Source organism: Opisthocomus hoazin, chromosome 4 (assembly GCF_030867145.1).
Source record: "Opisthocomus hoazin isolate bOpiHoa1 chromosome 4, bOpiHoa1.hap1, whole genome shotgun sequence".
Lineage (NCBI taxonomy): Eukaryota > Metazoa > Chordata > Aves > Opisthocomiformes > Opisthocomidae > Opisthocomus > Opisthocomus hoazin.
In genome coordinates this window covers 76,467,439-76,492,327 of record NC_134417.1, presented here as the reverse complement: position 1 = coordinate 76,492,327, position 24,889 = coordinate 76,467,439, and the positions used below count along the sequence as shown (strand labels likewise).

General features: G+C 37.4%; 1 protein-coding gene across 1 annotated transcript in view; it reads left to right on the top strand.

Annotated features, from left to right (window-relative positions):
- Window positions 1-24,889, top strand: part of ODAD2 (outer dynein arm docking complex subunit 2) — a 90,854-nt gene that overhangs the window by 52,855 nt on the left and 13,110 nt on the right. The window contains 2 exon segments of the mRNA XM_075417486.1: window positions 10,083-10,271; window positions 10,852-11,073. Of these exon segments, the coding sequence (XP_075273601.1) occupies window positions 10,083-10,271; window positions 10,852-11,073 (411 nt within the window).

Sequence of the window (24,889 nt, the reverse complement as noted above, 5' to 3'; positions counted from 1 at the left end):
AGAGGTCATTTTCCATCCCCATATTTAATAGAGTTTTGAGTGCAAACGTTAGAATAGGAATGGTAATACCAGACATCATCCTTTCCTCTGTCCTTTGTCTGTGCTTGCGTATCAGCTTTCAACTTTCAAAGTTTCGGTTTTAGGCTTTGTTATAGCTACAACTATACAGGCTTTCTTAAAGAGCTTCAGGAAGGCAGCTACGTATAAGGTCTGTCAAAATAATTTAAGTAAACAGTCTGAGACTGGAGATCTGAGGGAAGAGAGTGGAAAGTTACTCTATTTTCTTAAAAAGTACTTGTAAAATGACATCTCACACTTTTTCTAATAAAGTGTGATTTTTCTCCCCCCAAGTTATTGCATCCCTTTCAGCTCTGCAGTGGAACTTCATGGGTGTGATGGAGGATGATCAGCCATCTAAAGTGGTGTGTGTATTTCCTATGTATGGGGAAAGAGAATGTCCATGCTGACTCAAAAAAAAAACCAGATCAAAATTAAATCAAGTTTAAAAGGGAAAGGTCATGAAATTGATGTTTGTGAAGGTCAAGCAGTCTTCACTCTTGCAAAAGTATTATATACTGAGGAAGTGACTTCTACTGGAGCCAGCAGTCTGGAGTTAACCTGTGGGTGGAAAATATGCTGCTGCTGACCCATGCTATTTAGGATTCTTACACAGATTTTGCTTGTTATGGAAATTTTAATGTAACCATATGTATAAAACCACAGAGAAAATTTCTTTACTAAAAGTAACAAAGAAAGGTAGTTGAACTTGGAAATTTTTCTGATATTTAACAAATAGTAAAATTGTTTGCTGTTTTAAGTGATTTAAGATGCTTTGTTTACACATTTGACTAATTTAAAAATGTAGTGTATAAAGATCAGTCATGCTCTATAATGCACACTGTTGTTCATTTGTTTTATATTTTAAAAATTTTACTTAAGTAGTACCAATGAATTTTTGTTTATGTACCATTCTTTGGTTAAGTCTATAATGTGAAAATTCCCTGCCTGAGTATGTACAATGTTTTCCAGTTTCTTTGTTTTCCTTGCTATGCTTCTTGCAATTCTATACAGAAACTTTGGCAGTTAAAACTTCATGCTCTTACTGCTGTCTTTCCATTTTCCTATTTCTTTTCTCTAGACATTGTCATTTTTAACGTCAATCATACCTACTTCTCTGTATTTGATCTCATTTTAGTGCAGTTTTTAATCCCTGATATCTGGATGTAGACTTACAAAATATTTAAGTGTTTGTTATGAGCTAAACTTCAAAAGAGTACTATAAGAGAGACAAAAAGGAATTTTTGGATTGCCCCTGAGGCCCTCCAGAGCATCAGGGTCCTTGGAGATTTAGGAAGCCCAAGAAGTCAGACCTGGCTTGGTGAATCCGTAGCTGGATGCCATGCTTGCCAGGGTGCATGCAGAACCAGCCTGCCCAATGATTCTTGAAACAGGCTGCCTAGAAATTTAGTGAACCAACTATCACATGTTGTTTGGGCCTCTTATAGACATGTTATCCTGGCAATCCCGAATGGACTGACATAAATTGCCCTGAGGTCCTTTGACGTCTAGAAATATAGGAGTCCTTTTCCAGTAAAACACATAACCTGAAAGCTGGGAAGCAAAGGGAAACTTAAAGAGTCTAACCCACATCACCCTCACTGGGGACCCTCCGGTCCTAAGTTCCATGCAAAGAAGCTGCCTGAGAGCTTGGAGTCCATATGAAGCAAAAACGCTTAGGAGCTCTTGGAGACCTGGCTTTCCAGCTGTTTGGCAGGCCATCAGGCAAGAAGTCAGGCATTCTGTGAAAACCAGAAGCCAAGGAGCCTGGCAGGCTACTCACCAGCCATCTGGCTGACAAGAGAAGAGATGAAGAGGCACGTTGGTAATGTAGCCTGCCTTTCTGCCTGGTTTCTGTCAAAACTTTTCAAGAAGTTGTTGTGTTCTTATGGAAGGTTTTGGTTCCATTCCATTAGCATTTTCTGATGGAATACTGTTACACTGGAAAATATTTGACCAGCTTTCCTTGTATCTTAGTTTATAATAGCTACACATGCTAGTCAACAGCTTGTCATGTAGCTTCTGTACTTTTAAATTATACTTGCTAATTGGATTTTAAAAATCTATAAAAAGTCTAAACCCCATGCTCCATACATTTTTTCTCTTTCATCTCTTCTTTGTTTTTCCTTCTTGTCCATCTCGCTTTTTTCCTATCTTTACCCTCTCACTTGACACATGGGATTTCCATAGATTTTAAGGCAAGAAAGAGTACCGAGATCATTGTGTCTCATTTGCTACATAATATAAACCAGAAAATTTCAAGCAATCATTTTATCTAGTGCAGAAGCTGTTGATTGAACTATAACGTATTTTATACTTCATGCTTGTTGTTCAGATTCTCAGTGGTCTGTAATGGTAAGTGGTACAGTACGATATGATTGCCTTCTTATACACTACTCTAATTTATGGAACCATGCCAGAGTTGCAAAGGCACAAACAGTAATTGTTACAACAGTTTATTAGTTTGCGTTGTCACTGCATTGATCGTTTAGCTAGACTGTCCTCAGAACATTCCAATATGTCTATCTCATAAATACATTAATAATTATACGAAGTTTGCGAAGACACTTATTTGGATTCAGCTCAATCCAGATCCAATAGAAACAATGTTTAGTTTTTCTACTTATTTAGTGTTATCCATTTCTCATACTTCCATTATTAAAATGCTTTTTCAAAATAATCTGAAGCAAGTCATGACGTTTTCTCTCGTGTGGCCCCAAAGGACTTTGATATTAGTAGCTTCCCTTTTGCAGTGATAAAAAATATGATTTTGGCATTTACCCAGGACTGAGCTTCAGCAAGAGTTGTGAGGAGGGGGAGGAAGAGCAGGTGTAGTCCACCAGACTGAAAAGTAAGGAAAACAATAGACAAAAGGACTACTATAAGTTGCATGAGTGACTATGTAGACTTTTCTTCCCCGCCACTATCTTTTAGAGAACATGCATTGCGTGCTTTCTTGGGCTATATGCTTGGCTAGTGGACTTTGCTTTTGCTTTTTGAAGCTATCAATGGCAATATACTTGCCAAATATTTAACTGTGTGGTAATCAAATCCCTGAAGAGCCAGGAGTAAGGAATTCTGTGCTTCCAGGCTATAGAGTATCATTGGAGCCGTGTTAAAGCTGCTCTGCTTTGCTGCTCTGGCTTTAGCTGATTCAGTGAGGTGACGAGGACGGGAAAATCCATGTTGATTGTCTCCTGTTGTTTTCCCAACACATTGCATTTTCCCAACACAGAAGAAGAGTTGTGAGATGTAGTGAAGTAATCTTGTCTCACATTGTGTTTCTTCATCATTTCTGCTACAGTGGAAGCCTCCAAAGCTGTATAGACAGGAAAAAAATTAGCCTTTAAATATAATTTGATTAATATTACCATTGAGATGTTTAATTAAAAAAATGAATAGAAACTTCATGATATAAATTGTGTGTTTCCCTTTTTCACTCAACAGCTATAATATGGAAATTTGTCTGTTGCATTTCTTTATTTTGAACTTTAAATTGGGTTGTGCATTGGGATGATAAGTTATTCAGTTGGCAATAGGGAATGGAAATGGGCAGCTTCCTTCACTAAAGAAAAGGTAGTTTAAAGAAGACTCTTGATAACTGAAGTTTATTTGCACAGCCATACCATCACTTTTTCTGGGCAAAAGCAATTCAATTTGACAAATCAGCTTTGACACATTAAGCTTTTTAAGATGTTCTAAGAGTGAAATACTACTTGTTTTTAGTGGAGAAACTTTTATCTTTCAAGTGGAGTATTTTTAAAGATGAACACAATATGTTTTTTGTAATACAGTGTTTAGCTTTAAATCTTTCAAATAAAGAAACCAGTATATGCTTTGGAAGAAATAAGAAAGGAATTTAGTTACAAAAGAATTCAGAAGTTCTTTTACAAGAACTGTATGTCTCAACTTAAGGCTGATGAACTTTATTTACTTAATGAAAATAACCACAAAAAACATAGAATATGATGACAAGAGAACTCAAAAATCCCAAGTGTTCTTCTTGTATGAATACTGCAACAATCAAGTGATTTTTCCAAATCTGTCTTTCTGCAAATACCATAATGCTTTCTGCTCCTAATTAAAAAAAAAATGTGTAAAGCTGGTCTATCTCACAGTATTTCTGCTCTTGCAGAAGCCAATGTAGAAATAAGTGAAAAGGGCAAGTTAACTATATTTTGTTAATATTCATGCAGTTCAGCAAGATGAAAATATGTGATTAAAGAGTAGCAGAATGAGGCTCTTATTAGCACATCAGGTAACTTTGCTGGCCTCAGCATCTATGCCAGATAGGGGTTTTTTTTACTGCTTGAGATTGCAGACTCTTCCCTTGAATCCAATTTTTAAATAGTATTTATCATACTTTCTAAGGTTAAAAACTTTGCTGCCCACTAGTTAGAAGATGTAGTCATGTAAAGTCATGAAAAATCCTGTTACCTCTTCCCATCTTCTTCAGCCACTTAAAAGGTAGTTTAACAATCCATATTTTTTCATACCTGTCACCTCAGGTTAAATATTACATTATGTTATAATAAGGATGAAGATTTAAAATGAAGATATTTCCTGTTAATACAGTAATACATTCTCTCCCCCCCCCAAATTTTTTTAAACATTTTTGTTGCTTCTTTAAATGTCTTTATGTTTGGTCTCTTACTTTTTTCAGCTAAGGGAATATTATTGTTAAAACAGAAGCATTCAACCTATCATTAACACATACATCTGAGTATCTATTTTATTGCTTGTCAGTGATTTTATCAATATTTTTATCTATAAAGGCTGTTTCTTAGGCATTATTCTTACCATACCATTTTTTTTACCTGCCTAACTTGAACTGAGTAGCCTTGTTAGGACAACCAAGAGGTAAGATTTTGTCACAATAGGTAAGGGGGGAGTAAATTACCTAAATTCACTTAAATGCCTTTTGCTTTTCTTTCAAGTTGTTTTTTGTATAGCTGTATCCTAAGATGTTCTCTAAGCTTTTCAAAATACTTGAAGTCTGTTGAATAACTTCATACGTAACATTAAAGCAGGTAAATACAGTTTAATGGCTATATTAATAGATTAGAGTTCACAATATGTAAATGTTAATGTGTAAATGTAGTCTTGGGCTGGAAATGGAACAGATTCCATTTCAAGATCAGTGTCAAAATCATGTTATTACCGAACACTAAACCACCCAGACTCTGAAACAATGCTATTTACATATCTGCAATGAGGTTTGAGGACTACAGGTAAATATGAAAGCTTAACACACACTAATAGCTGGAAATTACAAACTCCTTTAGGTTAAGTCTCACAAAAAAAGCTCTGTGTCAATTAATTTAGAAGGTGGAATTTAAAGATTGCATTTTTTTCCTATATGAAACAAAAAGTAAAATAAGATTTCCAAAGATGTTATATATGAATTTTCTTCTTGTATGTTACAAAAATAAGTATAGATGAAAGTGCCTGGGAGTATTTGAAAACTAAAATCACAGAAATTACTTTAGACTTTATAGTTTGAGTAGCTATCTGGTCATTAGTACAAGTATACTCAAAGAACATAGATTCAAAAGAATTAAATCCAGACCTCTGCAATCACAGGCACAACTTCATATAATTTCTTTAAATATCTTTAAAGTATGGCAATTGTATATAATAAATACACCTTTCAGTAAAAAAAAAAAAAAAAAGAAATTTGCTGTACAAAGTAAGTATGTCATTTTGCTAAACGATACAAAAAAGATTGCATTTGCTGTTTAAATTTCTTTGGAAAAAAAAGATCGTGTATGTAGCATAATGGATTTTAAAGCTCTCATTTCAGTCCTTCTTTCTGCTCATTGTTCTTCAAATTTCTTACTTCTTTGCTTTTCTCTTTGTCTTGCACAGACCACCAGACTACACCCACAATCACATTTGGGAAACTTTCCTGACATGTGGTTTCTGCAGTTTCCCTCTGCTTTTTATCACTGGTAGAAGATTCTGTCCTTGTGTTTAGCTGGTTGTACGGATCATTATTGAAACTCTTTCCTTCTACTTACTGCTGGATTGTTTATGTGTTATTCCATCAGTTTAATTGAACCATACTCCTTTACAAAATGTGGAAAGTGTAGCTTGTCAGAATAGAAATTTAACAAGCAGGGTTATAATCACCCGGAAAGAAAATACATACAGGTAGGGAAATATAAAATGTCCATACTATTTCATGAAGATGGGGTGCAGATTATCTTGTTTCTTCATGAAACATCTTTCAAGAGCATGAATGATAATACACAGATATCTGAACCATGCAGAAAAGTAGAAACATTCTCATGTATGGCAGGGCCCCTTTCAAAGCTTAGATACTTTACTGTAGAGTTTACCTGTTGAATGGAAGCCTTTCTCATTTGTTGAGCCAATGTTTAGAAACAAGATAATGCACACTTCTGTAGTAAGTCTCAAGAAATTGAAGTAAATGTAAAATCTCTCATTTTTTTCTCCTCCTGTGTCTGGTCATTTAGCTGTCCAGCCCTCTAGTACGTATAGGTAAGAAATTTCTGTGTGGAAGTCTTTCTCTGTAGCCCACTATCTACTGCCTTTGGTCAAATTTTAAAATTTCCAGACAGACATGAAAACTGATGCTAAGTATTGTTTTTATTCAGGTGATCATCTGTAGATACATTTACAGTGTGGTATGCATACACTAACAGTGGTAGCGAAATGTTTATGCTAGCATATCCGTGGGAAGCACTCTGTAAGCCCACCTCCCTTTACAAGGTAATAGAAGTGGCAGAGCACTGCCCTTCCTCCTCTGTTACTCTCAGTTGCTTTTCTGAGTCACAAACCTGTATTGTCCTTCTTCTGCATAAACATTTAGGTCCTCTTTTAGTTTCTGTAAAGACTTCTGTTATTTGTTCATTCTGTTTTTTTCAGGACTTCAACACCAAGTTTGCTCTTCGAGACTACCCTTTTTCCACATACTGTGGCTTCTGGTTTTCACCCTCATGCTGTATGGCTTTAACCTCTCCCTTGCACTGCCTGTGGTGGACTATGTTTCATTCCTGATGGGCCTACCCACTGCTGTTACTTCCTGTGGGAAGGAAACATCACAGCTAAGAGTTCTATTTAGCATTTAGACCCAGAACGAAAAAAGATGAACTGCAGCATGTTCTGGATTTTTATTTACCAAGTCCAGGAGCACTTTGATGGATTTGCTCAGCGCAGCCAACACAATACAACTGGACCCTACTCTGTTCATAAATAAGCCCCCCAAAAGAAATAAATATAATCAAAACCATTCTTGGTCTCAGGGTCACTCCCTAGCACTTGGAAAGTTCATACTATCCATGTTTACACTTTCATGAAGTCCTAAGACCTTTCAATCCAAAAGGATTTCAGGAGAGTGTCTGGTAGTTTTTATTCAAAAGTGCCCTATTGACCTGTTCGAAGGAAGCAAATGAAAGAAATTCCAGTTGCAGACCTTTCTTTCCATCACTGCACGTTTACCATCCCTGCAGTGCACAGGCTAAAATTCCTTTGATAGAAAGTTACTGCTGACCATTTGGCCAGTCACTTTTACTGTCTTTGCAGCATAATAACGGTTTGATACCAGGCCATCCAATACCAGCTGCAGAGGTGCCGCCACGATGTCACCAAGAATCTCCTCTGACCTATTTTGAGTTCCTGTTTTCAGTACTCTTCTTGAAGGGTGCGATTTGGGCACTAACGGCATTCTTTTAGTAAGTAGTTCCATAAAAATTAGAGGACCATCAAAACCCACCTGAAGTTCTTGCCCACAATGGTCTCCGACGTATCTATTTTGTAATCAGTAGTTCACGTGCTTTTTGTAAGTCTTATGTTTCTACGGAAATCTATAAGTTAGCCATAATTAAGTCATTTGCTAGTTTCTGTATTCATTGGACAAAGAACTTTAAGAGAACCACTCGTCTTTCCAGATCCACATCTGAAAGGTTGAAAATCTAACACAAAATGTTGGGCTGGATTATAGACTGTATAAAGAAGTCCTGATAAAACACAAATATCTATGCTTAGTATAGAAGTCCACTTAACTAAAGTAACTGATGGGCCCATTCCAGTCGAAATGATGATTTCTCCAGATTACATTGCAATTCTTGATATCCTCAGGTTAGGCACCTTAAGTTCCATCCACCCCTTTGATAATTATTATGTTTACAATGAAGTTTCTGAAAATGCTGTTGCATTTTGCAATGTTGCTCTGTATACCCAGGCATCCTGAGAACCCCTTCTAGATGGTTGTTGACAAAATGTTGCTTGGAGTTACCCACAGATTGAACATGTAAAAATTCATTCAAAGAAGTAGATGTTTTTCTGCTCTGGCATTGTTTCTGTCCACAAGGAAACTGAAAAGAGATTGTCTAAAATAATGTGACCTTACATGGTGGAGCATCTTACCAAAAAAGGAGATATATTTCTTTTCAAGTATCTCAGTTTAACAGAGTGCAATGAATCTTAGTGTACAGCGTTGGTTAGTGACTATGTAACTTAATCAGTTAAGAATTTGTGCTTAAACAATATTTAGATTTATACCCTGTGTGCTTTTAAGGGTACATGAGGTACTCTATGCTGCATGGCACTTAATCAGAAACTGCCAGTTCCCCTTTGCTTGAGGCAACCAAGTGAATTCCATACCTGTTAGTTCAGTCTCACAGTGCCAAAACTGCTGATTTTTTGTGTTTTACACATTGACATGTAAACATATGCTTGATAATTAGAGTTGACTAATAAACACAAGAGTGTGAGAACAACCAATGCTGTGTCAGACCAAAGATTTGCTGGCATAGCATTCTGCTTCACATACCAGCCTACAAGGGATGCCTAAGAAAGGTAGAAGAACAGGGCAAACTTGTAGCTGTGGTTCCCCTCCCCAGAATGCTCTCCCACCTGCAAGAAATCTGTGGCTCAGGACCTTTCTAAATCAGAGGGAATACTTTTATACTGAATAACCCTTAATGGATTTTTTTATTCCTGTGAACTTGTCTAGTTAATTTCTAACATATAAACTTCTAATAACCACTGCAATCCTGCTCCAAGGACTTCCAATATCTTAACTACGCTTTGTTTAAAAATCACTTCACTTTATTCTGAACCTTCCATCTGCTAATTTCATCTAATGTTCCCAGGTCTGCTCCTAGAAGAGAGATCCCTGTGTGCCCTTTCCATTGTACTCAAGATTCTATACACCTATCACACCACTCCTCGGTTTTCTCTTTTATAGCGTTGAGTGTCCTAGTTGGTTTGTCATCCCTCCTACAGAGCAGTTCCCTACCCTTGATTATTCTTCTTGTCTTTCTCCAAACCTTTCTAATTTTACTATAACTTTTTAAAAATGGAAAAGATGGACCAGATCTGCATATTGCGTTCAAGATTAAGGCACACTGTTTAGTTTTCCATTTCTTTTCTAAGTGCATACTTAGACATTTTTCCAGTCATGTTTGTGTCCTTTAGTCATATTTTACATTGATTGTTCATACTCAGACATGCACTATGGATGTCCCACAGTTGCTGTCATGACTTGCATTAACCTCCCCTCTTAAATACTCCTGAATACTCATTTGCATTGATACAAGAAAATAATGTTACCACTCATTTGTCTTAGCTGTCAGACTTAATGTAGGAAATAGAAGACACTATGAGAACCTAAGCAGGGGCGTCTGTTGCTGTTTTAGATGCCTTAAGGTTTGTGAGGCACCCACCTGGCAAATACGATACAGCAGATAAGGGAGACTTCCACCCTTCTGGAGTGACAGCCGGAGGCCATAAAGAATACCTTGTGGTATCTAAAAAGACACTCGATACCTTTATTTAGACATTGAATTTCTGCCTAGACAGTGGTATGTAAAACAGTCTAACTCTCATATGTCAATCAAGAGAGCTCTGAGTTCCAAATTAGCCGTATTTCTTGGTGACGGCAACACATCAATACTGCAGTTTTGAATAATTATGTTATGCCAATCTCTTTTTTTTAATATTTCCGTATAAATACTGATTAAATATTTAAAAATAATGTTTCTTTGGTTCTTATTTAGGATTCCGGGGAAATGGTTCGATCCTTTGTTGGTGGCTTGGAACTGGTAGTCAATTTGCTAAAATCGAAGAATAAAGAAGTTTTAGCAAGTGTATGTGCAGCCATTACAAATATAGCTAAAGATGAAGAAAATTTAGCTGTTATAACAGATCATGGAGTCGTCCCTCTGTTATCCAAACTAGCAAACACAGTAAGTAACATCTAAACATACCATACCAAATATCTGAATTTCTTATGTCAGAGTGCATTATACCCAACTAAGAGGTTGTGACAAGAGCAGTAGATTTTCCAGCAGCTACAAGGAAGAACTGTAGAATCCTTCCTCTGTGAGATGGATATTGGACATGAAAACACTCTGGCTGGTACTAAAGTTGCTGTGGAAGATGAGCTTCATTTTAATAGTCACTGTCACTGAATATTGCTTTTGAGAGATGCAGCTGCCATATGAAAAAAGCACAAAGGGTCAAGAGAGCAATAAACCTGAACCATGCAGAGGATGCCAGTAATGGGGCTATATGTCACATTTTAATTCTAATCTGATCGAATTTCCACTCAGTCTAAAAGCACCTTCAAAATAATACAAAAATTCACAGCACTTCCTACAAAGAGAATAATAAGGGACAATTAAGTCCATGCCAGGTCTTTCCAGTTTTTAATTGAACTGTAGTTAAGCTGGGATACCTTGAAGATGTTTGAAAATAGAATTCTGATTTCCTATGAAATTTTTATTGTATTATGTTGTCTTTAATTTATTATGTTTTTGCCTTCAGAGCAATGATAAACTAAGACGTCACTTAGCAGAGGCTGTTTCCCACTGTTGCCTGTGGGGGAGCAATAGAGTTGCCTTTGGAGAGACCAAGGCTGTAGCTCCTTTAGTACGTTACTTGAAGTCAAATGATCCATCAGTTCATAGAGCTACAGCTCAAGCATTATATCAACTTTCAGAGGATCCTAACAACTGTATCACGATGCATGAAAATGGAGCAGTGAAGGTGAGGTGGATGGTTTTTGATATTTGGAGTTTAAATTACTGAAGGGGTTTGGCATGATCGAAAAAAGGGATCTTTCATTTGAAATAGTTCTTGAATACTGCTGTGTACCAAAGATCTTCTGAACTTTATGCTAAAAATGTTTGGTTAAGTATTGAATTAAGGAACTGTATTTCAGTGCTAAAGATATTGGATGGCTGTTAGGTAGGTGGTTGTTGGGAATGGAGATAGGATGTGGACACTCACCTCTAGAGTACTTGACTTGACTCTGGCTTAGGCTGGTAGTGATGTTACATCAGCATTTCATTATTCTCAAGTGACTTTTGCAAAAGAAGCTGGATTATCTTAATGGATGGTTACCTAGTATGGCAGAAAGTCATCTAGGAACTAAGTGTAGCTGCATTTGGGGAGAAATTAAGACAGAATAATACAAAGGCTTAGTTTACCTGGAACTGTTTCAGTGAATTCTGCATTTACTTATAAAAATTCTTATTTTAGGAATGAAGTATAAACACATTCTGCAAAGACCTTATTCTAGAAAGAATTTTTCTCTCAAAAAGATTTTTCTAGCAAAGTTTTATCTCACTAGTTGAAGCCAGAAGAGTTATTCCTTTGGTACAGGAGACATGAGGAGTATGGCCTTAGAGGTGGAGATAGTAGGAATTACCAATTTTCATAAATATCCTGAAAGATTCACTCCTTGCAGACTTTTCATTTTACTTCATGTACAGGTAAACGTGTTGAAAGTAGGAGTTGAGTTATCACACAGTGTTATTATTAATGTTGATTTTATGCTTGCACTAATGATCGTGTACTTTATTGAGAGCAGTTTCAACTCTGGCATGATCTAATGGTCCTGCGTTATCATACGTTTGTCTGTGGTTGGCTGTATCTGTAGTCGGGTTAAAAAGATCCACTGGCCAAAAATGTTTAACGACTCAGTTTAAATGCCAGTACTTGAACTGACTCAAATCGAAGCTGCCCTTTTAGTGCTGGAAAATAGCATCTTGCCGTCACAGTTGCATTATACTGGCTATACAGCACAGAGGAGTGTATCCTGTACTACAGCTCAATTTGAAACTAGCGTCTGATGACTTTTTAAAGTTGCTTATCTTTCCATTCAGCTGACACAATGCATTTTCTGCCCTCTTGTTATCTGTTACTTTCATTCATTTTATTATGCAGGTTTTAGGTTTTGTAAGTTGTAGCACACTGGACATACTGTATACAGCTGACTGATGATAAACCTTTATAATAATTCTATCTCGGTCTAGGTTCATCTTTATTTTTCAGTCCTAGTTAAAATATTTAGATTAATTAAAAACATTTATTTGCACTTGCAGATGAATAAGGATGTACAAAAAATATCACAGGTGTTTAATTTTTTTATTGTTCACAATATTCTGGAATGACTAATATGTTAAGGGAGAGGAAAGAGAACTGATAAAAAGAAGAGTGAAACTACAAAGTAAAAGAACTTGGGTTATGTTTGTTGCATCTAACTTTTTTGTCTAGGGTGCACTACTCGTATATAAGAAACTTGTATTTTTGTAATGCAGTGGACGAGGGTTTGTATGTGGGTCCATCACAGAACCAAAGCTGGTGGGTGGCCTGAACATATGAGAGGATATACGACCAATTCTCATCATGTGTGCCAGCAGACACATGTATTTGTATCATATAAGCAGATGTACATTAGTAATATGACAGAAAGCAGCTGTATTTGGTCCATGTTGAGACTAACAGCTGGGGTAGCGGTTCTGCTGAAAAGGACCTGGAGAGTAGGTTCAGCTGGTGGAACGTGAGCCAGTAGGCTGCCCTGGGAGTGATGATGAGCAACAGGATCCTGGGTTGTGTTAGCGGGGGTGTAGCCAGCAGGTCAGGTGTGGTGACTTACCACTTACTAAATCACACTAGGAGTACTATGTTCAGTTTGGGCTCCAAGTCCAGCGGAGGGCCGCGAAGATGGTTGAGGACTGAAGCACGTGACTTGTGAGGGAACTGAGCTTGTCTAGCTTTGAGAAAGGAGGCCTTTGGTCAGCGGTGTCTAATAGCAGCCTACCAGTATCTAAAAGAAATTTATTGAGGGGACAAAGGCAGGCTCTTGACTGAAGTGTATGGTAGGAGGACAAGAGACAGTGGTCATAAATTGAATCTGATGTGTTCCATCTAGATATAAGGAAAATAATTCCACCATAAGGGTAACGAAACACTGGAACAGTTCCCTGGAGAGGCTGTGGAATCTCCGTCCAAGGGAATTTAGACTTGACTTGACAAAGCCATCAGCAACCTGGTCTGAATTCAGTGTTGACCCTGCATTGACTAGGAGGTTGGGCTAAATGACCTTTTGAGATACCTCCTGACCCAAATGATTCTGTGATTCAGATCATCTGACTTCTATTGAAAAAATAGGAAATATGGAAAATAATTACTCATCTTTGCAAACCACTTCTTCACTACCTTTTGATAATTAAGCAGTGTTCTCGAACTTCTCAATGGATTTTATTGAGCCATACCTACGGCATATTCAATTTGGGTAGGCAGCCATAGTTGTGATAATGAGCTTTCCCATTCAGTATGCAGAAACAGTCACTCTGTCTAATGTGGCAGAAAGCTACTTAGTCAGATGGGTATCGCAAAAGAGATGCTGTCAGAGGAACAGATTCTGTCACTCTATTGTTCAAATACTTAGGGAGCTGTGTAAGATAAAGTATCTGAATTCCACTGTGTGTCATTCAGAAATAAAATATTCATTCCATGAACAGAACGTTCCTTTGAATTTTCAGTCAGGGCTACAAATGTACGTGACAAAGAGATGCAGTGCTATCCCACATATCTTGAAGTATTTCAAAATTCCATGAGGTTTGACTAATCTTCCTCTACAGTTCAAGATCTGTTTTTTGGGGGAAAGCAGTCTGACTGCAAAGAAAACTGGTTCCGTAATGAATCTTTAAAATGCAGCCAAACCTGATCAAGAATTAAGAGGTAAGAGTGTTAAGATAAAAACACCTGTGACTGCACATTACCATGAAGGACCTGGAATAATTCTTCGTACCTGCTAAGTATCACAATATGCACAAGTCTTGGGAAGGATTTCTGGAAGTGATTCAGAATAGCAGTGAAATCACCTCTAACCTTAAAAGACTGCACTGTTGATTCATACCAAAAACTGTTCAGTTTGGTAGACTGGAATCTCTTCGTAGTCAGGAGGTGACTGTGAACCAAATACATAGCCGGGAAAATAAACATTTTGATTCCTTACTGTTCATTTTTCTTACTGGCAGTAAAAAATGAAATGTCCTTGGAAGACACTAATTTATCTGAAGGAGTAGTTCTTACTAGTCCCCCAAAAAGCAAAAATAATGGAAGTTTGGTGGAGTGTGTTTCCAGATAAACTAAATCAAACTAGTCAAACTGGTTTGATTGCAGTTATCCTGCTGTGATGTTTCCAGCCTGCTTATATGTTATGTTATACATAGAAAGGCAAAGCAGCAAAGCAAAGTGAAGCAACAAATAGGCCTTTTTGGAAGATGTATCAGACCATTGAGACATAGTGGTTCCTGTCCAGTGAGAATGCCCATATAATCAGTGAAGCATGGTGGGCAGTCTGAGAACATATGTTCTGTTGGGCCTGTGATACTTTCTCCAGATGTACTAGTCCAAGTGCTTTTATTCTGTGTTGCCAGAGCTGAGCAGATCATGAAGCAAAGCAACACGCGCACCATGACAACTCAGGGGGTGCAGCTGGCCAATCCACCACCACGTATGAGCTTGACTTCTATGCTGGTACTGTTGGAGCTGCCATCAAGAATCAATTCCCTGAGTTTCAGAAAGGCTAAAGAGGCATTCCCAGATGGCAGGGAGAGAGGGTGAAGGAGATTTAGTTGCTCAAATGCAAGAGTCAGTACAGTGCTGAATTTTGCCTGGTCTGTTCCGTTGGTCTGCCCAACACAGGTGAGACAGTAGTTGCAGCGCTGTGTCTGTGCTATTGGGTATCTTTGCACCATGCTTCTCAGTGACCACAGAATGTCTGGGTGCTTTTATTCTTCTAGCCTCTCCAGTGAACAGCTGACTGAAAGCATACTTTGTATTTATGTAGGTGGTTTTACGTACAGAATTTTCCAGGACCAATCATATTTTTGCTTCTGGAAAATTTGTCTGGGTTCTTTTGACATTTTTTCACCCTCTTACCAGTTACCTGGTGTTTCAGTAATCATACCTAGCTGGATTAATGTCACAGGTGCTGTAGTTCTGACTAAATTGCAATAAATGCATAATCCCAGGTGTTCTTCAGCACATGTTCAGGTGCTGTGTTCACATGCACAGAAAGTCTGATGCTTCTGGAAAACATTTACTCTGCATGAATGACACGGTTGCTGAGTGCTTGAATAGTTGGTCAGTGACTCTCTCAAAGCATCAGACTTTCTGACCATTCACTACACAATATGTATATACATGTTTCTGTCCAGGAAATGAGGAGTAAACATATATAGGGAAAGTAATTTCAGCCAGATTCTCATATTTCACATTTTGCCACTGCTGCAAACAACATTTGCTAATCATAAAGCAACAGGTATGTGCACACGGTTGTGAGCGAAAACCAGTATTCCAAGTTTTCACCTATTTGTAACTGCGCCCAAAATACATTCAGTTTTCTCAAGCAAGGCTATGTGATAAAAAGCCTGGGAAACACTGGTGTATGTCAGCTGCCATGTGAAGTTCTGAGTAGACAAAGAGGGTGATTTTGGAGGAAGTTTAGAAAGGCAGTTTATGAAGTTTTTCTTTTATGTTCAGTTCCACACTCAATATTCTTATGACTGGGAATGGAACAATGATTATGACCTGTGACAGATGAATCAATGCTTGCTTTTTACCAAACACCAGAAAATATTTCCTCTTTCTGAAGTAAAAATTCATGACTCTGCTGGAAAAGAGATTTGTATTTTCAAAGACCCAGTAATGACACGTGGGACACTAGAAAGCAGGAGACATTTTTAGACATTAGACTAAGGAACAGGCATCCACCTGAATTCCAGATTGGACATAGCTATCCACAAACCAAGCAAGAAGAGAAATCCAGTGGGGGACTGGCAGTTTATAGCCAAGATAAGCAGTGCCAGGCAATGTTCTTCACACTTGAAGTCTGTCACAGTTAGAGAGGAGAGAAATAGGAAAAGTCACTGACAACTGGAAGAATCCAGCCATCATCACATTCTTCATGGAAACAGCAGAAAATCTCCCTTAAAATGTTGCAAAGGAACAAAGATGTCTACCTATAGTTGACTGCTGCTGAAACCTTAGAACAATCAAGCTTGTTCATGAAAAGATCTCAAACTGTACACTAAAGAGTACAAGATTTTTGTAGGGATGCTTTTTTAAGGTGAATTGTAGAAAGATTGTTCTGCAAGGCACAAGCAGATGAGGAAGGGCAACTACTTTAGTAGTGAGAAGATTAGTCTAAACATGTTGTAAAAGAAGAATTCAAGTCGTCTGAAGATCCTGAAAGAATATTTAAATCATTCTCCCGGAGACCATGTCACCATGTCAAATTAATACAATGTTTCTCTGTGGTTAGTCACACTTTTTCTTGGTTAAGTTGGCAAGCTGTAGATTGGGATATGCTTCTAAAGTGAGTGAGTGAGGATGGTGGTGTGTGTAGGCACTTATGAAACTGCTCATAATATAACTTATAAAAGACTTCAGATATTTCGAAAGATTTGAAGTATATACAAGTGAAAAACATGTAACTGGTTATTTCTGGTCAGTCTTACTTTGCAAATGAAGAATGATAAAAGGTGATCTACTGTGGAATTTAATTTCTGCTATTGTGGAAGTTAATTTCTGACTTTGTAAGTTATATAAAGGGTTTGTTTTTGTGGAATATCATTATTATTTCTGTGTAAAGAAGAGCTAGGAGGTTTGAATGACCTCATCAGCTACAGAATTGGGGCCAGTTTTTTATAATGAGGCTAATGAGACCTCTGAGAAGATTATTAAAGTAAAGAAATAAAGTAAGAACAAGGGAAGATAAGCACACAAAATCAGGCTGTGGAAAAACAAAATTTATCAAAGTCATCATTCATCTTAACTTTAAATGTTTACATTGTGGACATGTCCATCTGAATTAGTTACCCAAATTCTTATAATAGTTAAAGAAGAGAAGTAGATTCTTTATTGTGTTGAATCTCCCTTAATTTAGACATTTATGCAAAGATAAGGCACCTCAGTCTCTACTGGCAGTATTTTCTGGTGTCCTTTGGTTATAAGGGGAGTGCAGGTTCAAAGCTGAGATCTACTCATCTGCACTGTAGGTAATTGTGCTTAATGGGGTGAATCCCATCCCAAGGCAATGGAGAGCTTGTTTAAATTACTGTACAGTCCAGTTCATTATTAGATAGGAAGGACAGAATTCTGAATAATAGTGCAATAATAAAGTGCTATTAAAAAATAATTTATTCTCTTCCTAGAAAAATACAGATGAGGTGCATTTATATGTTATGATGGTGATGAAACACTATCTGCCCAGCAGTAGCGGAAGCACACTTTGAACATGATCTAACAAAGCCAGATGTATTGAATTAGTAGATCTAACTAACTTGAATCGAGGGATTTTGCAAAAGATCTTTGGAGTATTACAGTTGGATTCCTTTCATCTAACTTTGGCCATTTTTAGGTCTGGAGCTTAAAGTAGTCTAAATGAAGACACCTTCCATTGTCAATGGAAAGAGAGAGAGGAACCTGCAGTCTTGTGCTAACCGAAAATAGATGCCCAAGATACCTGAAAGGAATAGACTCATGAAAGTGCCTAGTTTTCTCCACTGAGTATAGAAAGGACCTAGGTTACTAGCTCAGACTAAACAGCTAGCTTTCAGACAGCTGAATTTAAATTAATATCCTCCTGAATGTTGATTTTCAACAAGCCTTGCAGTACAGGGGAAGTTGCAGGGCTGGAAGAAAGGTAATGTGCCAATACTTAAAAAGCCTAAATAGGATTATAGTCCTGTAAACTGGACATTATTCTCATGTTAAATAATCATAAGTGCATACATTGTAATACTAGAAGGGATCATTTTAATGATCTAGTCTGACTAGCCTTGATCATACAAACCAGAGACATTGCTTCAATTTTTTTCTGTTTGGAATAGAGTATATCTTTTAGAAAAACACTGACTCTTTACTTAAAAAATTCCAGTGATGGAAAATCCACTAGAGCCATCATAACTTGTTCCAGTAGTTAAATACCTTCCCCATAAAAACATTTGCACCTTATTTGTAACCTAAGGTTTTTCTAGCTTTATCTTATGCAATTACCTGTATGATACTGTTGCGTCATAAACTGAAAAGCTTTACATAGCTTCTTTTCTCATATACATTCTTTTTGAGTAAGATCAAATTACTTGTCACACTGTCATCTTTTTAATTAGCTAAGCAAATGTAATCTCTGATAGAATTTCATCTTTTTAATTCTTTAATTATATTTGTGTGACAGTTCTGAATTTTTTTCTCTTTTGGACTGAATTTCAACATTCTTCAGAACAGAATTCAGTATCCTAGTAATATCTGTGTGAATACTTAAAACAAGTAAAATAGCTTCCCTGTTTCTATGTAAGCTCTGTGTGAACATCAGAGATTTTCATTATTCTGTTTGGCCACAGTATTGCCCTCGAAGTTCAGATTCGGCCAATTTTCTACTTTGATTTCCATGTCTTCTTGGAAACAGTTCCCCAGGTTAGACCTTCACATGCTATAATGTTGGCCTTCATGCGCAGGAGTAAAAAGTAGGTAATATTGTTAGTGTAAATAACCAGTGAATTTAGACCTTGTGATAGAAGTTGATTTTTCTTTTCAGGAGATTAAATCAGATTTGAATTGTTGTCAATACACTTTGAAAATGTCAGATGAGTTAGCTCTCATTTTTTTAAGAATAATTCACAATTTAAAAGCAGCCACAAAATGTATTTAAGTGTTTTATTGGTTTAGAGAGGAAAATTTTAAGAGATCAACATATTGACTCTTCTTGTCATGCCTTTAAAACAAAATATTGCCTTTCCACAACGGAAGATTCCAGGTTTGGCAGAGATATGATTAATTAGAAAACTGAAGGAGTTCACTGGCTGAGGAAGTATACTTTTGAGCTGCAACTCAATCATTGTAAGTAAAACATAAATACCAAATGCTGACTATTACCTTTTTGTGGAAACTGAGGAAACAGGACCACTGGATAGTAGCCAGTCACCCAGACTTTAAGGCACTTGCACCATATGGGAACCATAACTAGTGCTGTTGGCAGTTTTTTGCATGTGTGCGTCTGTGCTGAAGGCTACACGAAGTTAGAATAAATTAGCCTCTGTTGAGGTCTGCATTGTTCTGAGCAGCTTTTATTATCCGAACAAGTTTATTTAAATATAGTGTTGCTGTGCTGCACTATGAACAACTCTATTTTCTTCAGTTCTTATTCCATTGTACATACAGGACTAATTGGTTTTGGGCTGAAGGAACCATTAACTTACTGATTACAGTACGTATCTGAAATGCAGAAGATCAGACTTTCCATTCATGTTCTGGCATTTTTTAAATATTGAAAGTGTATAGCCAACCTACCAGTGCATAGAACTAATCTTTAGCCTTAGTCTGTGGTCTGGTTTATTGAATTATTTGCACACGTGGAAGTACTCTGTTTTCTTAATATTACAAAATATAAATAGATGCCTTCTAGAAGATCAATTATTGTAGCTTATAGGAACTTCACCAGGGATGCTGAAAACCTATTTTCAAGTGCTTGGTACAATAAGACAGGCAAAGCAGAGACTCATGCTCCTAAGACTGGGACTTGTTTTGCATATTCATACATTTGAAGATGTATTTTTCAATTAGTGCATCATATTTGTTCCTATCTTCTCATCAGACTATAGCCTCAAGAGATGAGTGGGATTTTCTTCAGTTAGTTTTTTGGGGGTTTTTTTTGCAAAGAAGGTGTAACTGCTATAATGTATTTTCTGAATTCTGTGATGAATTCATACATAAAAGGTATTTGTGTTTTTTGAGTTCTATTCTTAATGGTAGAAAGATTAATCATACACAGGCTCTTCCATTCCCTTGTAGTAATAAAAGATGTAAAAACACTTGGTTTAACCATGATTTATGAATGTTATTGTGAAATACAGATTTAATGCTTGGTGAATTCTTTTATACTTTGTTATAATGACTGTATTAAAAAATGCATTTTGTGTATTTTATTGTACAGAGCTTCCAGAATATTGGTCATTGTTTGCTAAAGTCGTAAATCCCTACAAGAAGTTTTGGCTAACCATTTTATGTGAAAAGACTTTCATAAGACTATCTCTGTGAAATAAATAGATGTGAATTACAAAATATGGAAGACAATTGCTAGTAATTTCTGCTGAAAACATTCTAAAAACAACTTTTTGCCACAAACCATATATATCTGAAGTTTAGAAAATGAAATGCAAAAGCCCTGACACCTACTTCTTTAGGATTATTTGGCTATGGTGTTGGTTGTTTTTTGTGGGGGACCTTTGCATTTGGTGAGAACACTGAATACAGAATATAGAGTTTTACATTATTAAGCAAGGCTGAAGAGAAGATCTTTATAAATCAATCAAAAATATTTCCTATAATATCTACACAATAATATTATCAGGGTAGAACAGTATGTGTTTGCATCTTTACAGATGTATATTTTTATTTTAAGTTTAGAAGAACCCACTTTTTAGCCATCACGGTTGGCTCTATGCAGGCTCCACAGTTCAGGCTGGAGATACAGTGCGTTTGGCACATAGTCCAAGCTGATGCCTGTTGCTTTTTAGAAATTAGTTGTTACAGTTCTTGGACATCAAGAAAGAGGGCACTAGATGGCAAAATTTCTGTATGTCTCAGCTACAGAAAGCATGCCCAGTCCCTTCACCCACAAATGCGTTGATCACATCACACTTTAAAATTTCAGGTATAAGAGGTTCCATAAACTAAGTCCAATACTGGCATATTTTGTTTCATTTCAGAAGGATTAATGAAAATTGACAGTGTTACACTACTTCAATTTCTATTGTCTTAGCAACTGCCAGGTGTGAACATTTTTCTTACAATTTCAGCTCCAGGAAACAGAAGTGAGTAAGTCTTTGCTTTCATAATAAAGGTAATTAATAAAATTTCACCATTCATAAGGTAGGGGTACTTACATGTAAAAGATTTTGCTTTTGCACCTTGCCCAAGGTAGAGAAGTTTGGCTTCAGTGTAGATTAAGCCTCAGATTTTAGATGATTTTTCAAAATTTCACATTACTAAAGTTTGTGATGCATAGCATGTATTCTGTTAAAATCTGGCTGATCTCAGATGGGAAAAACCAGCAGACTCAGGGAGATCAGCTTATCTTTGCCCAAACTCTGTGCTTCAGCAGACCTCTAATTTAGCAACATTTGGATAGCAAACCTAGAGGCTGGCATAAAGCTCCTCTTGGCACATTTTAAACATCTTTTAGTCTTATAAAAAGAAGCTTGTCCCACTAAGCTGTAGGTTTTTTGGAGCTGTTTAACAGTAGCTGTGCCCTGCAGCTCTTTTAGTGATAAATGAGCCGCTTCAAATAAGTGTAATTGCAGCCAACTGTGCAGAAGGAATCATTAAAAAAAAATTTAAATAGACATTTTTGAAGCTTAAAAATGCACAAACAAAGTATGTTAAACCAAAATATATGCTGCTCTTTAATGGAAAAGATTGCTACTGGCTAAGTCTGCCAGCTTCAATAGGTGTGCCAAAAAGCCAAGGAATCTGGCAGACTCCATTGATAGCAGTTCCATCTTTCATCTATATTTCTTTTCTGTATTTATCTTGCTTTAGAAAATGCAGAGAATGTCTTTTCCTTCCGACTTGGCACTATTTCCAAACCACAGAAATACACAGAGCAGCTTCTTGCAATTGTTTAGCTCCCTGCACCAGTCTTATCCTTGTGACTGAATGAAATGTTTCTTTCTAATTTGACAATAATAAGAAAGAAGAATATTAAAATATTTTAATGGTTGTGGAATGATATCTTATCTAAATTGACAGATATTAAAATTAGTTTTCTTAATTGTGAGATACTGGGCTTAATGTGCAAGGGCAGAATGCCAGGCGATTATTTTTGGCATTCAGCTCATCAAAAATAATTTCCTTGTATATAAGGATCTATTCAAAAAAGCCAAACATAAGAAATATGAATAACAACATAGATATATATATACACATACATATGTGTAAATTGAGGCTGAATCATCACTCAGGAGTCCTTAATGTACTGAACTATGCATTCATTATTGTCATCTATGAAAACTTCTTTTTTTTTCTCCTTCTTCCTGTAGAATCTATCACTCAGTTCAAATTGACTTAAAGCCCCAGTCACTGTAATCTCTTTTATGTTGCCATTTTATAGAATCATAGAACCATAGAATGGTTTGGAACAGAAGCGACCTTAAAGCTCATCTTGTTCCAGCCCCCCAGCGGTGGACAGGGACACCTTCCACTAGACCAAGTTGCTTAAAGCCCCATCCAACCTGGCCTTGAACAATTCCAGGGAGGGGTCAGACACAGCTTCTCTGGGCAACCTGTGCCAGTGCCTCACAACCCTCATAGTAAGGAATTTCTTTCTTATATCTAATCTCTGTGGTATCTTTTAAGTAATATGGCAGACCTTATTGCTGTCACTTTCAAGGCATAGATGCTAAGGAAAAGTCCTTTTGCAGTGTGTCGATTATGGCTCTAGTGTTCCTCATCAGTGTTCTGTACTTTGCCATAAAATTTAAAGGCCTAATGAGGCTGCCAGGGGACAGGAGGCTGATGAGATTTCTGTCACCAACTTCAGTGGGGGACTGGATCATGTTATGATGCAATGGGCATTATATAACAATCAATTGTATCTAATAGCTAAAATGTATCTTCTAGACTAGGAGTGAAGGTTCATACAATTTCATTTTATTGGAAATCTTATTTTATTTAATTTTGCATTTATCTCCAAGGATGTTAATTGGTTTTATTTACCAGCTTCTAATCAGTACAGGATTTCTTGTAACAGTTTATGAGAATTTTAAATCTCTAAAAGTTTTGAAGAAAAAATTAAGGTTGAAGTAAAATAATAGGGGTCAATATTGCTAGTTAATTACCAAAGGAGTCCGATTTGCTGCAGATTATACATTATCTTTGGATCTGGGGAAACTGGAAAGCTTCCACTACAAGAAAGGCATAGAGGTGCTGGAGCATGTCCAAAAAAGAACAATGAACTGATGAAGGGTGTAGAGCACAAGTGTTTTGAGGAGCAGCTGAGGGAACTGGGGTTTTTTAGTCTGGAGAAGATGAGGCTGAGGGGAGACCTTATCACCCTCTAAAACTACCTGAAAGGAGGTTGTAGCGAGGTGGGTGTCGGTCTCTTCTCCCAAGTAACAAATGGTAGGACAGGAGGAAACAGCCTCAAGTTGCACCAGGGGACGTTTAGATTGGATATTAGGAAAAATTTCTTCACAAAAAGGGTTATCAAGCATTGGAACAAGCTGCCCAGGGAAGTGGCTGAGTCACCATCCCTGGAGGTGAGGAGCCTCCCTGAGGGAGCTGGGCTTGTTCAGCCTGAAGAAGAGAAGGCTGCGAGGGGACCTAATAAATGCTTATAAATATCTGAAGGGTGGGTGTCATGAGGATGGGACCAAGCTCTTTTCAGTGGTGCCCAGTGACAGGACAAGGGGCAATGGGCACAAACTGAAGCAGAGGAAGTTCCGTCTGAACATGAGGAAGAACTTCTTCCCTCTGAGGGTGACGGAGCACTGGAACAGGCTGCCCAGGGAGGTGGTGGAGTCTCCTTCTCTGGAGATATTCAAGACCCGCCTGGACAAGGTCCTGTGCAGCCTGCTGTATGTGACCCTGCTTCAGCAGGAGGGTTGGACTAGATGACCCCCAGAGGTCCCTTCCAACCCCTACTATTCTGTGATTCTGTGATTCTGTGAGGTATTTAATAGATGTGTAGACGCAGTGCTCAGGGACATGGTTTAGTGGTGGACTTGGCAGTGTTAGGTTTACAGTTGGACTCGATGATCTTAAAGGTCTTTTCCAACCTAAATGATTCTATTCTAGTTAGAAAGTGAATTGAAGTTGTATCATCTAGTCTACCCATTGCATTTCTGCTGAAGATAAAGATAAAAATAAAAAAACCTCTCCATGACATAGGATTGAGAAAGCAAACACTCATAAAGGTGCTTCCATACTGCCATACAGATACGACAGTTACAGAATCACAGAATCACAGAATAGTAGGGGTTGGAAGGGACCTCTGTGGGTCATCTAGTCCAACCCTCCTGCCGAAGCAGGGTCACCTACAGTAGGCTGCACAGGATCTTGTCCAGGCGGGTCTTGAATATCTCCAGAGAAGGAGACTCCACAACCTCCCTGGGCAGCCTGTTCCAGTGCTCCGTCACCCTCAGAGGGAAGAAGTTCTTCCTCATGTTCAGACGGAAAAAATACTGGGTTCAGGCTAAGATACATAAATTAGAGTCTGTGACAATACAGAAAGATTAAAAATCTCCAGCAGGTATTTAGAACACCTAAAATCAGAATTGTCCTCTGGAGGTCCTGTCCTTCACCAATTCTTGCCTATTGCTTACCTTGTCAACAGATATGTGGGATGAATCCAAGTTTATTTGCTGTTTTTATCTCTTTACATTGTATCTGTGAAATCTGCACAAATCCAACAATCCTAAGATTGGATTGGCTCCTTTGCAGAATTCCAAAGAGAGGTAATTGCTGGACTCCAGAGGCATTATAGGCTACTGGAGTGTGTATATATCTA